The sequence below is a fragment of the Gavialis gangeticus genome, unplaced genomic scaffold (assembly GCF_001723915.1).
Source record: "Gavialis gangeticus isolate Ggan-Ray unplaced genomic scaffold, GavGan_comp1, whole genome shotgun sequence".
Lineage (NCBI taxonomy): Eukaryota > Metazoa > Chordata > Crocodylia > Gavialidae > Gavialis > Gavialis gangeticus.
In genome coordinates, this window is record NW_017729032.1 from 72,008,070 (window position 1) to 72,024,667 (window position 16,598).

The 16,598-nt window shown below is 41.6% G+C and overlaps 1 protein-coding gene across 4 annotated transcripts in view; it reads left to right on the forward strand.

Moving 5' to 3' along the window:
- The first annotated feature begins 1,485 nt into the window (after positions 1–1,485).
- The window catches only part of MTRF1 (mitochondrial translation release factor 1), a 24,118-nt gene continuing 9,005 nt past the window's right edge, over positions 1,486–16,598 (forward strand). For 2 of the 4 annotated variants that reach the window (XM_019524123.1, XM_019524125.1), the window contains exons 1-7: positions 1,487–2,447; positions 7,269–7,712; positions 12,353–12,444; positions 13,293–13,374; positions 13,612–13,719; positions 13,807–13,979; positions 15,634–15,751. In XM_019524123.1, the coding sequence (XP_019379668.1) occupies positions 7,292–7,712; positions 12,353–12,444; positions 13,293–13,374; positions 13,612–13,719; positions 13,807–13,979; positions 15,634–15,751 (994 nt within the window). In that variant the 5' untranslated portion in view covers positions 1,487–2,447; positions 7,269–7,291. Of the gene's footprint in view, positions 2,448–7,268; positions 7,713–12,352; positions 12,445–13,292; positions 13,394–13,611; positions 13,720–13,806; positions 13,980–15,633; positions 15,752–16,598 lie in introns of those variants that run through there. The other 2 variants (XM_019524124.1, XM_019524127.1) reach the window with 2 other exon arrangements.

Consider the following 16,598-nt stretch of genomic DNA (forward strand, 5'->3'; position numbering starts at 1 on the left):
AGGGCAGATAAATATTACTTTTCTAAATTTTTTAGGGGCCCTGCGGCCTGGATAGAATGGCCTGGCAGGCCGCATCCAGCCCCCGGCCTGCATTTTGCCCACTGCTTTAGACCAACACAGCTTCAACCTATATCCCAAGATCAGGGAATAATATTAGATGATGAGACAATTTTGTTCCTTTAGTGTCTATTTTGGACAGTAACAAACAGAAGGCTTCTCTAGTTAATTGGCACTGTAAGGTACTTAAGAGTACAGGGAGATATGTGTTTCTTCCAGAGCACATAACTGTTTCCAGTTACAGGGCTCGTATGGCTGTGCAAAGTGGAGTTGACTATACCACGTTTAATTAGCTGTACAATAATAGTTGGAATGTGTTTACATATAAAAGGAAAGCACGTCCCATAGTTATTCTACTTTTCCTGTTTCCAAACAAGCTGAATAAAATTTAATCGCAGTTGTTTTTAATCAGAGGTTGGTTGCCACTGAAGAGAACAAGATTTTTTTTTTCTTGGCATAACTCCTGATTTTTAAATCAGCTTAATCATTTGTAAATTTGAGTGCACAATCTGGTTATGAGTTTTATGTAATTCAATTAATCAGCCACTTGGTTGTACTTCCACCATTTACCTTTCTAAGAGTTAAGTTACATTTTTTTCAGTCTCAGTGAAAATATAGTTTAGTGAGTTAAAATAATATATGCCTAAGACACATTCTATGACATGCATGGTTTAGGCGGATAAAATCTGTGCCATATTTCTTAAAATACAGCAGATATAGCCCAGCAGTCAGGGAGCAAAGGTAGCTTTCTTACACCTTTATGCTTTCTAGATTCTGGGCTCCTCTGGCCCCTATGTAAGTTAGAACAAATCTGGGGCTTGTTCCAACTTATGACATCTCATGTAGACTAAACAGCTCCCCAGAACCTCTGAAGACCACTTTCCCCCTTTCCTCCTGTGCTGTCTATAGTGAAGGGGGCAACAGGATTATTTGTCAGCCCAAGTCTGCTTCCACTATAGCTCCTGCACACTTCCAGGGACTACAGCAGGGCCAGAATCAGGCCCCATATTTCAACAGATAGCAAGAGAAGGCTGGTGTTATCTGCATGCTGATCAGTGATGATGAGGCTGTAGCCCTGACCATCTAACTGTCTGAACAGAAGTCTTTTGAAATAACTAGTTGATCAAACACTGTTGATATCAATATTCTAAATTGCTTGAATTTTTCAATGTGTTCATTACTGCTGATGGATGAGGGCTGGGGAAGAAAGAAAGCAGGGTAGATTCCCATCTTACCTTTGATTTAATCTATAAAGGGCAAATCTATCCTACCTTCTGCCTGTTTTAAGATTAAAAGGGCTAACTACCTCTCCCTGCTCATTGGGCTGAAAGAATCAGGGTCACGCTGGTAGGTGTTTTAATTAAAAATATTTATAGTGTGCAAATTATTCACCAAATGGGCACGTAAGTTAATTTCAGGTAATGGAAGTATTTGGAGGAAGGAAGTTTGAATATATATTTCTCCTATACAGTATAGAAATGAGTAAGTTAGTCAACCAGGCAATGAAGGAATGCAGTGCTGCTTTATGAGAAACTTTAGAAATTACTATCACAAAAATGTAAGTAAATTTGCAGAAACATGTGCAGGTTCCATTTAATAAATACCAATAAAATGTGTCTCCAAACAGACATATACTGTGTAGTTCAGCATTTTAACAGTATGATGCATTAGTTTTAATATTCGTTTTGATAAACTTTTGTGTCCCTTCATATTTTATGAGCTGTTTCCATTTGTATTGTAGTATTTCTTTAAAACATAACTTAATAATTTAAATTATATTTTGACATAAAAGTGTAATTCTTTTGAGACTGTGTTTTTAGACCATATATCTAATAATAATATGAGACTGCATTTTATTCAGTTCATGATTTGCAAAGGGAAAAATCCATAATACTGTAGATTAGAAATTAAAGAAAAATTTCACACTGCGGTCAACTCTTGCAACTTTATTAAAAAAGTACAGCTTTGCTTAAACCCTCAGTCCTAATGGTTGTGGAGAAAAGATATAAAAATTTTAACTTGGTATACCTTTTGGTTTTTAAATCAAGGGTCTGATTCATGATTTTTGAGTGGTTGAGCTTGGCTATACAATGAATTCCACAGAAATTGGAAAGGTTACTTTATTTTTCTTAATGCTTTTGCTTTAGAACAACTAGCACAATGGCGATCTTTTCTGGAGCCTTTTTATAGGTAACAGTGAATATAACCAATGTTGATATAAATTGTGTATATTGTGCTTAGTTGTAAGTAAGGGTTAACATAACTCAGCCAGTGGCATTCTGGGAGTTGTAGTGTTGAGCAGGATTGCTGGGAGTGGTAGTTCTTGCTTGTGCCCTTCCTCTCTGTGATGGCTTCACGTTAGAGCGGCTGCACATTCGCCTGTTCTCTGGGTAAGGTCATTTAAAAATCCTGGCTTGCTTTTTGTAGGGAAAATGCAGCTTCCGCTCTGTCTATGGGCCCACACGCACTATATCCTGCTGAAATGTTAGCACTAATGAAGAGAGTTGCTGTAAGGAAGGGGAAGAGGAAGAACAAGAGCAAAGGGTAATAGGAAAAAGGAGGAGCAAGCTGAAATGATCGCTGAGTCTCTGGTTGTTAGTCCTTTCCGGGTTACAAGTAATAATAATCCACATGTACAAGTCTGCTAAAACGTGTTTCTATAATGCTGGAAGAACAGAAAGGGGTTTTGGTAGGTGGCTGAATAGCTGAGCTGCTGCTGAATTTTAATACTGCTGAGTTTGAACTGTTAAAGCTGTCTGGAGACCCCCTAGCGCTTTGGATAGGTGCATTTTGAGTTAGTATTATTTAGACTGAAATACGTGAGCCTCTGCTGAATCTATGTTAAGAATACATTTAAAAAAAATGATTGCCTTCTGGACTACTGAAAGCCCCTTTTGATTATTAGAAGTGAGGCAAATTTTAAAAAATAATTAATTCTCACTTTGTCCATTTAACAAAGTGTCTGTTTAATTCCCACAACAAGATAGACTAGTTGATCTCAACTGTTTTTTTTGGTTTTTTTGTTTTTTTTTTTACAGCCTGGTTCATATTTATTTGGTCTAAATAAGTCTCATAGTTGAGCTACACAGTAGGAGGGTTTTATTTGTTTAAAGTAAAATCCCATGTTTATCATAAGTTTTAATAATGTTTGGTTTTGATATAGCTTAAGTTCTGGACATATTTATTCTGGCAGTGTCTCTTAAATGGAGGCACAATTGTATTTTTTAAGTTACTGTAAGGCCCTGTGCTTACCAGGTGTGTCTGAGCCATGCAGATCTGTATCTTAAAGCATCTTGTTTGTGTTTAATTCCAAAGAGGTCAGGTAAGGGTAATCACCAGTAAACTGTTAATTCAGGTTTATCATGTCTGTATGGTAAACTTGCTATGCTCAGCAGCAGTGGTCCTTAAGCATGCCATACTGAGTTGGGCAGGATACTTCCTAAACCATAGCTTTAGTGGGACTAATTACCATATTGACTTGAATGTAAGACAACCCTGCATTTAAGAGGATCCCCCCCATCATTACATTTTATATATGGAAAATGTATACATTTGTTATAATTTGTCATGAATAGAATATAATTAATGGAGGGTCATCTTTTAATTCTTTAATTAAATATTCATTTTAATTTTAATTTGCAGGTGGTGTGGGGAGGTCAAGCAGCTTGCCCCCTGCTTGTGCCTGCCTCCCTGAAACCTCTGCTTCTCCACTTCCCAGCCTAGTCTCTGTGCCCCCCACCCTCCCCCCCAGCCTCTGCTTTGCCCCACAAACTCCATTCTAGCCTGAGCATGGCCCATCCCAACCTCTGCTGTGGCTGTGTAGGGTGTGTACTGCTGCTATAGGCCAGCCTACAGTGTGGACAGACATTGCTGGCACAGAACAAGGGTGGTGCGGGGGAGTGCAGGCAGGGGAGCAAATTCTGGGTGATGGGTAGATGGGGAGAAGAGGCTGTGAGGGGGGGAGATGGAAGGGTGCAGAAGCATTGGGGGCGAGGGGGAAATGAAGAGACAGCAGCTGCAGCTATGGCCCCAACCCTGGGTAGGTGCTAGAGCCTAAGCCACAGCAGCCATCTGCCCCCCACTGCCCTTGTACTTGAGTCTAGGACAAGGGGCTTTTTCCAACTGTTAAACTGGGGGGAGTCTCCTTTTAGAATCAAGTAAATACGGTAGCATCTGTCAGGCCAGGCCTCTCTTGGTCTGCTATCTGGTATTTTGTAAACCAGTACAGACTGCTCCATGGTTGGGTTGTTGGTGACTAAACTGGTGCCCCCATCTGAGCTAGCCTGGGTGAGGAGGGTGTGTGGACACCCAGCGGAAGTAAAAACAAGACCTGTCAAATGGCAGATGAGCTCCCTGCAAGCCAACGGCCATCCATACCTGGAGAGGAGATGGCCTCCACCAGGTCACTCTGCCCAAAGGCTCATGAGTGATGCAAAGCAACTTGACTAACCTCAGCCAAATGCCAGGCAGAGTAGAGGAGGGTTGTTACAGCATTTAAGATGCTCTAGTGGTCGCAGCAGCCTCAGAACTGACTGATTGACATACAGTAGCACTGTTGAATAACATGGCCAATTAGCTTGCCATAAGCTTACGTGGTACTCTGTGGATGTAGCTATACACTTATAACTTAAGTGACAACTAGTCTAGGCAGCACGAGGTGCTTGACATTGCCACCGTCAAACCTGGCCTCGACTGTCTTAAGGATGTTTCCTTACGTTATTGTCATGTGTTGCTTGAGCCACTACAGAAAATTATAGTCCAAATGGACTTGTCCTAAGTATGTGCAACCCCATTTGACAGTGAAGATGCATCTTCTGAAGTTACCACCTGCACAACTAAGTCAGAGGAAAATGTGTTTGCTTTGCTGTGTCTACTCCTGAGCCTCATAGTAGCATGTGGGAGCTATTCACAGCCTAGTGTACATTACAGCAGTCCAGAGGTTGCTGCAGTTTACACTACAGGCTGGAGAAGACATACATAGCTTGAGAATGTGGGGAAGTGAAAAGGACCTCTTTCAGCTCCTGTGGCAATCAGAACTGGTAGTTTGGTAAATGATTTGAAATAGTCTGTTCCTTTGTCAGGAATAAACTTTCATATATGGTAGGAACACTTACAGAATAGAGTGTTATAGTGATATGTTAATAGAAGAGCTAAAAGTCAACAAAATGTTCTGTCTCTGATCCATAAGGAACTATAATCATAGGAAATTAAAACGTTCATCTTATGATGTATGTGGTATTCTCTATATCAACATCTGAATTGTGTAAAATTAAAAGAAAGGCTTTAATTGTTGTTATAATGTTCCTGTCTCCATGTGTTAACAAATTAGAACATGAGACCAGAAATCCCCAGCTGAGGCTATAAACATCATGAGACTTATTTAAAACAAACCTTATGGTTCTCCCTACCTTTGTTGAAGTGCTTTTTACAAGAAGTGTTAATGAGTGTCTCACTTTCCCTGTCCTGTACTTGGTGTTGTCTTTCACATCTCTGCAAAGTACTTTTAAAGTGTTACTGAGTCTGAGTAGTAGTATTTTACACCTGTTTTATCTGGTGTATGTGCAGACAGATGCAGTGCACTTGATATTAAAAAAAAATTACTAGGACTTTCCCTCTCAGAGTTACTTATTCCAGGCAGAGTGATTCTTTCTTCTCCCCTTCTGAGGTGGAGTGTGAATAGGACTTCTGTGTCATCCTGTCACTTGAGGGAGTGCAGTCCTATGTATCTCTTTCTATCACCATTAACAGATGATAATCTGAGTGATCATATTTTTCTCTCATCCATTGCAACAGTTACATTTATCTAGTGCTGCTGTTTATGTCGGTTTTCAAACTCATGTCTTCCACTTCTCCATAAAATCCAACTCCTCACTACCTGGGAGAAAATGCATAGGAAGCTGCAGAAACCCCACAGAATTTCCATTTGCTTTAGTGCACATTTTTGGTTTGCTGGCATTCTGGTTTTATTCCTTTCTTTCTTCAGGAGGCCCTAGTGCTTTTGCAAGCTAGATAGGAACACCTTGGTTTTCCTCTCTTAAAACAAAATAATTGCATTTTTTGGGACAGATCATCCTAAAACACACTTCTGTTTTCCTTAAATTAAATGTGTCGCACTATAAGATCAGATGCTTTAAAATGATTCACAGTGCTATACTTTGGATCAAAAGAGTTTATTATTTTCCTGGCAAAGGATTGAAAAGGTTAGCTGGAGAAATGGCGGATTTCAAAATAAGGCAGACTATTTCTTCTTAATTTGGTGCAGGAAAGATGTAGAAATATTGCTCAAGACAGAAGGACTCATAGTATTAGCAGAGGCTTTGGAAACTTTTATTCAATTAATTCTGTCTAACATAAGCAGTGCCACTGAAGTCAATACAGCTATTTGTAAGGGTAAGAATTATTCATATGAAGATGGGATGGAGGATTAGACACCTTGATAAGGTCCTGTAGGGTCTGAAAATATGTTTGCTAGAGTTTCTTTAATGTGAGATATATAACGAGACCATAGAGATCTTTAACCTGAACAATGGCTGTAATTTCCCAAAGGGGGTAAGCATATTAAGCTCCTAGGTGGGCTTAGGCACCAAAGTTGCAACCCTCCATCTTAGCTTTAAATCACAAAAAGCAAGAGGAGGGCCTGTCTACCTTTTGCTTTAACTGGTTTTCAGGGACTTGGGTGGGGTGGAATAGGACTGGAAAAAGCATCTTTGGGCATTTTTTACATGTGCTCCTGACACAGTGCTGGGTGCTTTTAGTTAGCGAGCTGCACTAATTAAAGTGCCTGGCGCTGCATTGGGAGCACTGTATCAGCGGTGCAGTGCACCTCTGCACTGAAAAATGGCAGTAGTGCCCTTTGAACTAAAGCACATCAAACGTGTTTTAGTTCAAAGTGCACTGCCTCCATTTTCTCAGTGAAGAGGCGCGCTGCGCCACTGATGCACATGACGTGCAAGGCTGCCAGAGTGCGTCAATTTATGTGCTCCAGATTTGATTAATCGAGTCTGCTCTTGACACGCTGGATTTCCAGTGTGTCCGAGCAGGCTCCTTGCATGTGTATATGTGCCCTAAGTAGAGTAAGGTCTGACCCCATGTTACTACTTCTGCACCTGTCGTCTAGGTCTGTCAGATCAACAAATGTGTCTTGTAGTTAAGGTTCCACCTTAAAAAGACAGTAAAAAAGTGACCAATATTGTATGTACTTGTCATTTCAGGTGGTGAAAAAGTAAAAGCTGAAATGAAACCTCATCAAGGTATTTGGCTTTTTAGACGCTTGCTAGCAATTTGTCCCTATCATCATCACTGCTATGCTCCTTCTCCTCTTGTTAAAGAGATAGGTCAGGTGATGGAACGATATAGTGTGAAGAACAATTATTTTCTGAATACAGTTAAATCTGCTCTGCCCCATCATGCCTGGGCAAGGAAATACCATCAGGATTCTAGAGCCATGTGGAAGCATGAAGCTGTGCAAAAATATCTAGAGACTGCTGTAAGAGAATACCAGCGAATAAGCCATGTGTTGAGCAGTGGCTCGATGAATGAGCATGAGGAAAGGATCCTTAGCAGAAGACATGCTGATCTAGTTCCACTTGCAGCTGCTTTTCAAGAAATACAAAAAGCAGAAAAAGAAGTTAAAGAGTTAGAATCCATGTGTACAGGTAAGGTGGATAGATATATATTTGTGTGTGGGGGGAAGGTGGGTAGGAACACAAAATAATAAAAAGTTCTGATGATACCAATATCAATTTAAATCAAGAATAGGAAGGAATGTGAGGGAAGAAGAAAAGTAAAACTAGGTAATTGCTCAAGACTTGCAAGTGGACCCTGCAAAGCAGCGTACCAAGTAGGAAGGGAAGAGTATCAGCCACTCAAATACACTGGTGGATGGCAAATTAGTGGAGACAATGGGATATAGAACTAGGAGGATTTACAGAAAAGAAGTGGAGCAAAGGGAAAAAAATAAAGATAGCCAATAGAGTATTTGGAAGAACGAAAAGATATGTTACAGAGACAAATGGAGGAAACGGGTTCAAATTAAACATAAAAGTGATCAAAAAGCTACGAATTTTTTGTGAGAATTTTGGTTATGTAGGTTCAACAACATAATTTTATTTTTCTCAGATGGGGGGGCGGGGATTGTAATTTTTAGCTTTTGAATTTTCCAACCTTTCCTTTCCCTTCTTTAGTTTTGCCACTGGTAAAGGGAGGAAAGAGGGAAAATAAAATAGAAGAGAAGAAACATGGAAGACTCAAACAGATTTCTTTTGTTGTGGGATAAGCTAGAAAATATTACGTAAAATATTAATGTTTATTTTTTTAAAAAGGTATGCCTTCTAATGGGCCAAAAACTGAAAAATTGTATGAACAAGTCCATGCAATGGTAGCATAGAGCTATAGCATAGACAATAAATTACACATGGAAAAAGAGAAAGAAGAGAAATTAATGGAGGAAGACATGGGCAGTAAAAGTTAGTGAATTTAATGTAATTTAGAGCACAGTTATACTGTATCTGTATCATGGAGTACATAGTTTTCTCCTTCACATAGCTGTACTATGTTATCTGTTTAGGTGCTGATATAACTTGGGCCATCATGGTGTCTTAAATTATTAATATTTTTAGTAGATTTTATCCTGGCAACACTTTGTGAGGTTTCCCCAATTACAGATGGGAACTGAAACACAGAGTAGATGAAGTGACTTGACTAAAATCAAGTCTGGCTGAGGTAGGAATTGAATCTTGAATTCCTTGATCCTAGGCTAGGGACCTCTGTCCATTCTTTTATTAGACTAGTGGTTGTCAACCCGTGGCCCATTGGCTGCATGAGGTCCATGTGACATCCTGTTAAATGGATACCCAGGAAGTTGTGGGTACTGCCCACATAACACATTGAGAGCTACAAGCGTGGCCTGCTATAGCAAATGGTTTGAGAACCACTGCATTGGACCATTCTTTCAACTTGTGTGGTATAATCCCGTTTGGAGGATTAGTCGCAGCTTAACTGTACTTCTGAGCCATGCTAAAGTCTTAGACTTAGTGTTTTCTCTAGATCAAGGTTGAAGCATATTGGTAGAGGAACTTATACTGCTAGTGCTTTTACTGTGGCAAACAAGAGGATGTTAGTCTCTGATTGTTGATCCATCATCTTTAGAAAGAAATAAAAATATATAAAAACAATAAATAAATAAAACCCTGGTGTAAGAGCATAGCCTCCTTTATTGTCATTGAGAGGGTATTTCAGTATCCCTGCCCTCTTGGTTCTTGGAATTACTGATAAGCAGGGATCCTAGTTTTCTGTTTCCTACGGAAAAACAGAGAAAAGCACGGATTTCCCCTTTTTATCAGAGAGAACCCAGATTTCTCCTTTTAGCAGAGAAAGCCGTGGATTCCCTGCTTTTGCAAACAGCTCTGCAGGCTGGTTCAGCTCCAGCCTGCAAGAGCTGTTTGCAAACAGGGTGGGAAACTGCCAGCCCTGCCTGGACAAGAAGGGGCAGGAGGAAGGGCAAGGCCTGAGGCTGTCACTCAGCCACAGCTCTGCTCAGCTCAGCTTCACTCTTTGTTGCTGTAGCCTGAGGTAAGTGGGACTTGCAGGGGGCTGGGAGCTCCTCTGGCGGGGCTGGGGGATTGCGGGTCATGGCTGGAGGCGGCAGGCCTGGGGGGAGCTAGGAGCTGCCCTGCCCTTGCCCAAGCAGGCAGCAGCAGTGGGGGAGCCAGCTCCATGCTGCTTCTGCTGTAGCTGCCTACTGTTGGGGGCAGGGAGCTGCAGACTTGGGTCCCTGGCCCCATAGCTGTGGCAGCTGGGGGCCCCCTCCAGCAGGGCTGGGAGGCAGGGGCTGTGGGTGGGGGCAAGAGACACGAGTACGGCGGGGGGCTGTTTTGGGGGCAGTGAGGGGCACCAGCAGGGCTGGGAGGTCATTGTGGGGGAGAGTATGGGGTACCAGCAGGGCTAGGGGGTGCTGCAAGGGGCTTTTAATTTTAATAATGGATTTTGGGGGTTTTGTCAGAGAACTTTTTATTTTTTTTTTTTTTTTTTTTTTCTCTGATTAAAAAAAACAAAAAACCCAACAAAAACCAGGATCCCTGCTGATAAGGCTGCCAACAAGTGTGCTAATTAGCATGAACATTTAGGAACTAGAGCAGGGGTGGGCAGTGTTTTTGGGCAGAGTGCCAAAAACACCCACAACCTCAACTTGTAAGATGTTGGCATGCCAGGAGTGGACAGTGGGGGAGCCGTGAGGGGTCTGATCCTTGTTGCGGCAGTGCAGCCCTGGCCCTTCCCCACTGTCCACCCTGAGGTGTTCGTGAACCCGCTTCTGGCAGTGAGCCAGGCTAGGGCTCTGTAGCCCCTGGTGAAGCCACTTGGAGCCTTCTTCCTGCCTGCCACTTGCAGTCTGCCTGCCACTGCTAGCCTAGCCTCTGGGCAGGCTCCTGCAGCCCACAACTTACTTGTAGCAGTAGGTGGCAAAGAGACTGAAAGCATCTGCACCGAAGTCCGCAGAACCCTGGTCCAGCTCATTACCAGAAGTGGGTGCCCGCACACCTCGAGGCAGGGGGTTGGACTTGATAATCTGCTCAGGTCCCTTCCAGCCCTACCAACTATGAAACTGAGGCAGATGGCAGGGAAGGCGCAGGGGCTGAACTACCAGAACAAGAATTGGGCCCCTCTCATCCTCCCTGAAGCATGTGTGCCAAGCAAAATGCCTTCATGTGCCATGCTGTGGTGCACACGTTGGGAGTTGCCTACCCCTGAACTAGAGGCTAGATTTACAAAGAGACTGGGAGACTAACATGGATGCACCTTACTTTTAGGTGCTAGGGAGAATCCAGAGCACTGTACAATGCAGTAGGAGAGTTATGCACCTCATAATGAGAGTCACAGTATGCTGAACAGGGAACCACTTAAAACAGTCATGTAAAACATGTTTTAGTTAAAGACTATCATAAACTAGGAGCGCCATATAGCTTAGTTGGAAGGGTGATTGGCTGGGGACTAGAAAGATCTGAATTGATCCTAGGTGAGGGTGGTGGGTTTCCACTCATTGTTTTCCCTTCCACCCAGCTTCCTGTCCAATAGGTACCAGGAGCTACCTGGGGCTAAGGGTGGCCAGAATGTGGTGTTGACCCCACATCATCTTCTCATGCTAAAGTAAAAGAAACAGTGGAGCCCTACCTCCACTGCGCTTCAGTGAGGCTTTTACTATCATACGCAGTATTTGGAGGGGGGACTGAAGCCCAGGTTTCTTTCCACCAAGTGAGCAACCTAACTGCTAAGCTAGGTACCCACACTTATGCTGGCTCTCTTTCCATCTTTAATTGGTCCGGGAAAGGTGGACCCCAAAGAGAGGTATGTGCCAAGCTGCTCAACCCTTTCCAAACTGAGGTGCCTCATGCTCAGAAGCAGAGCTTGTAGGGGTGGGTACCTTTAATGTCACAAACTGAGCCATTTATAGACTTAAGGACTGTGCACAGACAAGTGTGGCTGTGTGGTATGTGGCACTGCAGAAACAGCTGAGGTGCCACATACCACACGTTCCATTGTTCTCTGCACTGCAAAGGAGCAGTGCAGAAGGTTTTTTTTTTTGATCTTTGGATATCCCCAGGATATCCAGGGGTCAAAAAAAATTTGCAAAGAAAAAAAGTAGAGTCGCCTGAAGCTGGAGCCTGAGCTGCACTTGGCCACCAGCCAGGCTCTGTGCAGCAGGATTGCCACTGCTGCAGCCTGGGAGGCCCTCAACCCCAGGTAAGGCTGCTGGGGCCAGCCCAGTGCTTGCCCCAGGCCCTCCTACCCCACCTGGGGTAACTTGCCATGTGCTAGCACACACATTCCCCGGGGACAACTAGGAGCAGCACAAGGTGTGCCATGGCTAGTTGTCCCTGGGGAACCAAATGTCCATGCGTATCTGGACGTGGCCAAGGAGGCAGTTGAGTAGGGCTTTAAAGATCTCAGTTTTAGCAGTAGGTCCCTAGATCTAGACCCAGATTACCACTTTGTTTTACATACGCCAGTGAATAGCTGTCAGATTGTTGGCTGCCGCTGATGTTGGTCAGGCTTGAACTGGAGACTTAGAGGTAAGGTGTTCTGTGCCCTATTTCCAACACATCCAATACCACTAAAATGTGAACATTTAACTAGTAAAATATATCCTCTTCTTCTTGTGCCATTATCTGGTATTTCACACCCACTAAATAGGATTGTGCAAGCTGTTTCTGCTGCAACAGGTATAATTTGACAGCTGTATTACAATTTGCTTTAAGATAAATAAGACTGGGTAACATTTATTTCTATCACTGAAATTTAGAGCTAGACAACAAAGATGAGAAACAACTACTAAAACTTGCCTTTGAAGAGAAGAAAATAATTGATCAAGAAATTGACACTTTGTATAAGAAGGTGAGCTAGAGGAAAAGGTACTGTCTTTTAAACGGAGGTGTCAAAAACTCTTCATTTTAATGTTTTATATAGCCATTTCGTTTTATTGTTCCGAGTATTTTCTTTTTAAATAGTAAGTTATAACACTTGCATTTAATGAAATAGAGGTCTAGCTTCTGCTTTCTTTTTGAACACCCCTGGATATGCTTATTATTAGAAAGTCTCTGTACTGCCATGTGCATGTTAAAAGCTCTTTATTTTTTACATTTTTTGTTTTCTGACCTGGAGACACTGAAAAGGAACTAGGGCAGTGTGCCACTATATTATGAATACCTGTGTATGGTGTTCTAACAGTCATTCATGTCAGCAAAGAGTATACAGACCAGTTTGAAAGGCTTCATCTTCCTGAGACTTTCAATCTCTTATTCTTCTGTTCAATTACATATGACCACTATATGGAAATAATTATAAGAGAAGCTGAAAAATGTCAGCAAAAGTCATTGTATTGTGAATCTAGATTGTGGACACTTGATATAATTAAGATATCATTGAATCTTCGGGAAAAGATCAGTCTTGTCTACAATTGTTTCATGGTTAGTATAACATTTATTGAACAGTGGGGTCAGTGGGGGCTGAGTTGATGGTTTTAGCATAGCATTGTGGGAGCAAGTTTTCACTAGCCTTCACTAATACATCAGTGCAACAGATTTGTCAGCCAAACATGTTGGTCTCCAAAATTAATTGGGTAATTTTCACTCCAAACCCCCATGCACAGATCAGGTGGCATGTGTGCTGAAACTGATGCAACCACAAAAGCTGGCTGTAAATTTGTTCAGGAAGGTATGCTGAAACTGTTTCTTTCTTTGCAGCTCCTCCAGATTGTAGTGCCAAAGCAGAAACATGATGAATGTGATGTCATATTAGAGCTTATATCTGGCAGAACAACTGGAGGTCAGCAAAGTCATCACAAGTAAAGATTACTCTCTACTTCTTTCCAGGTTTACAAGGCTTTGTTTCTCTTATGTTTTAATAATATAAAACAGTATTTCCAAGAGATGACTATTCATTTATCTAAAGAGAGCACTCTCTCTGGTTACCATATTTAGTTATTACTAAATCTAAAAATAAGTATTTTTTAGGAAGATTTCATGAACTTGTATTTCATATGATATTTCATCTATTTTTCAGGTGACATTTGCCAGATGTTCACAAAAGAAGTATTTGAGATGTACCAGAATTACGCAGCTCATAAATCCTGGACCTTTGAAATTCTGAACTATGTTCCGACTGATCTGGGTATGTAATAGCTTCTATGTTATGTCACCAAAACAAGTTAATCTATGCCTTTTCTGTGTACTCACTATGCGTTGTTTATTTTTACAGGTGGGTTACATCATGCAACAGCTTGTATTTCAGGAGGCAGCGTCTACAGGTATTTGAAGTTTGAAGGTGGGATTCACAGGGTTCAGCGAATCCCAGAGATTGGCTTGTCATCAAGAATGCAGCGTATTCACACTGGGACAATGTCAGTTGTTGTCCTCCCTCAGTCAGAGAAGGTGTGTAGAACAAAACTGAAGCGTTGTCTTGAGCTTCCATCTTGGCATTCACATATGTGATACTGAAAGCCACAACAGAGTTACTGCTTTTGTTTTCTTGGGGCTGAAATATGTCTTGTAAGTAACAAACAATGATTCCCCATGCTCACCTGCTGTGGATCTTGGCTCTGTGCTGCCTAAGTGAATCATTAGAAATTTAATTGTATCATCCAGAGTTATTTTTCCGACATCAACTACTGCCTGAGGTAGTGTGTGGATCAAGGACATGAAGTTCATTTTGTTAAGCATTCCAGCCCTCAGCTCTCGCAAAAGTGAGTCATTCTGAGTGAAACTATTCTAAATTAATAATGCATGGAGAACATCCAGGAAAATGTTCGGTGTAACGTATTGGTGCAAGACTGTGAATGCTACAGAATATTCCTGTTTTTCTTTGGTGCTTTCTGCTAAATCATGAGCAGTATGATCTGAATTTAAATTAGCTTTAGGCTTGTCTTTTTTGAGAGCTCCTCCAGCCACTTCTTAGCCAACAGAGAGATCTAATCTTTTTCTGCAAACTTTCCTCACTCCTTTGCTACTGCTTTATTTACAAGCATTTCCAGGGCTGGACCTTTCCTTTCTATTCACACTACTCAGACTCTAGTCCAGATGCTCATAAGGTCAGGTCTCCACTGCTGAAATCCCTTTTTGGTCTGGTTCTACTTTATATCTGTTCAAAACAACACTTCAGAAATCTTTCAGACTTGTTGCTTTGATCAGCTCCTCTTTGCATCCCTCCATGTCTTTTTCTAAAAGTGCTTTGTTGCTTATCTCTGCCTGACCTGGTGCAGGGACATCAGCCAAAACTTTCAAGGTTGCCAAGCAAACTGCATGCATTACTAACATGACAAAATTTACACTTATGTTGGTACTGTGCTCTGAATAGTGGCATGAGGGCAGTTCAAGATCCTGCTTACCCATCTGCTTCCATCAAGGGGACTACTCATGGGATTTAGATCCCATGTGTTTGTAGGATTTGGGACCATTAGCAGCTGTAACTTAGAGGTTCACTGTAACACTCATGTACCAGTGAACCTGATTTAAAGTAGTTTCTGGTATCTCGTTTGCCTTGGTATACCTGCCAATTGTTGTAGTCTTACAGTAACATTTTCAGCTTTTTAATGTTTTTTTTTTTTTTTCTTCCCTTCCTCCTTGATGCTAGGTAAGCATAAAGAAATGCAAATGATTTACTGTGGATTAAAAGTGGGAATGAGGGTCAGGTACTCTGCAATAACATACAGGCAGTTATTGAAGAGTACATGATGCATAGTAAATTCCTGGCTGTTTTTTGCCTCATAGTAAGCTATTTGTAAGTCCATCCCCTAAGAATCTTGATCAAGCAAGATAAACTGTTTATATTGGGGATATTGTAGAACTGACTGTACTCAAAGTGCTACAGATGTATGAAATGGACAAACTAAAAAGAAAAAAATAGAAATGTTGGGTTGTTGTTTTTTTTTTTCAATTTCCTCAAGTCACAGTATTCATGTATGTTACCCATAATAGTGGCTGGTAAGCAAATTAGGGGCAGAAGTATGTTTAAATTATTGGTATCTCACAAATGGCTTCTTAAACTGTTAGGATGAGGAGAAAGTAGCTTAATTTTCTCTGACCCTAGGTAGAGGTTAAAGTGAACCCAAAGGATTTGCATATAGATACATTCAGGGCCAAAGGAGCAGGAGGGCAACATGTTAACAAAACGGATAGTGCTGTGAGGATTGTACACCGTCCTACGGGTAAGCCTGTCTGTGTTTGTACTTCTGACTGCTTCCTTTTTAGCATGTGCACATTTTGTATCCTAAAATGGTAGGCTACTTGTCATGGCTACTGGGATCCATCTCCTCAGAACAAGTGGTAGGATGGAGCTAATATGAAGGAGGCAGGTAGCCCTCCTCATTGTTTGCAGGCAGCAGGAGGGAAAAGCGATTAGCTATTTATAGTGTGCTGGTGTGTGTGTGTTTGTCTAATATGGCATAGCCAATTTTATCTTTACAATGTGAGCATTTAATAAATGGACCACATTGGGGCTGAGATAAGGAACAGAAGAGAAGGATGTGATGGAAGATGTCAATAATTCCTGCCAGGAATCAGTACCCTCAACTCATAAATGGCAGTGGCTATTGAGGATGTACCCATCTATGTAGACACAAGACTGAGAAAAATGGAAACTTTCTGTTGAGGTTTTCAGTTGGTAATGGATATGCTGATCACATGAAGATGAATGTTCTAGGTCTTCAATCTTATTTCGGCATCTTTTGTCTGCCAGATTGCATTGCTTTCTTTTTCATGGATTCATTTTCATTGAGGATAATTGACTACTGTCAGTCATAGTGTTGCTTAAGAGCATAAAAACATGACAAGTGACCACACTAGGTCAGACCACAGATCTGTCTAGCCCAGTATCCTGTGTTTCACAGGTAGGGTCTGCTTGGTGTCCGCCCTTGGAAGCCTTGTTATTAATCTGTGACCCTCGCTCCTATCCCTGTTTCTTTTTGTTGCAAACAAGTATTTGCCCTCTCCAGTGGTCTCTCTTATTAAGGGAGGCTTACAGTTTTTGTTCTGTTTTTTTTTTTTTTTTTTTGG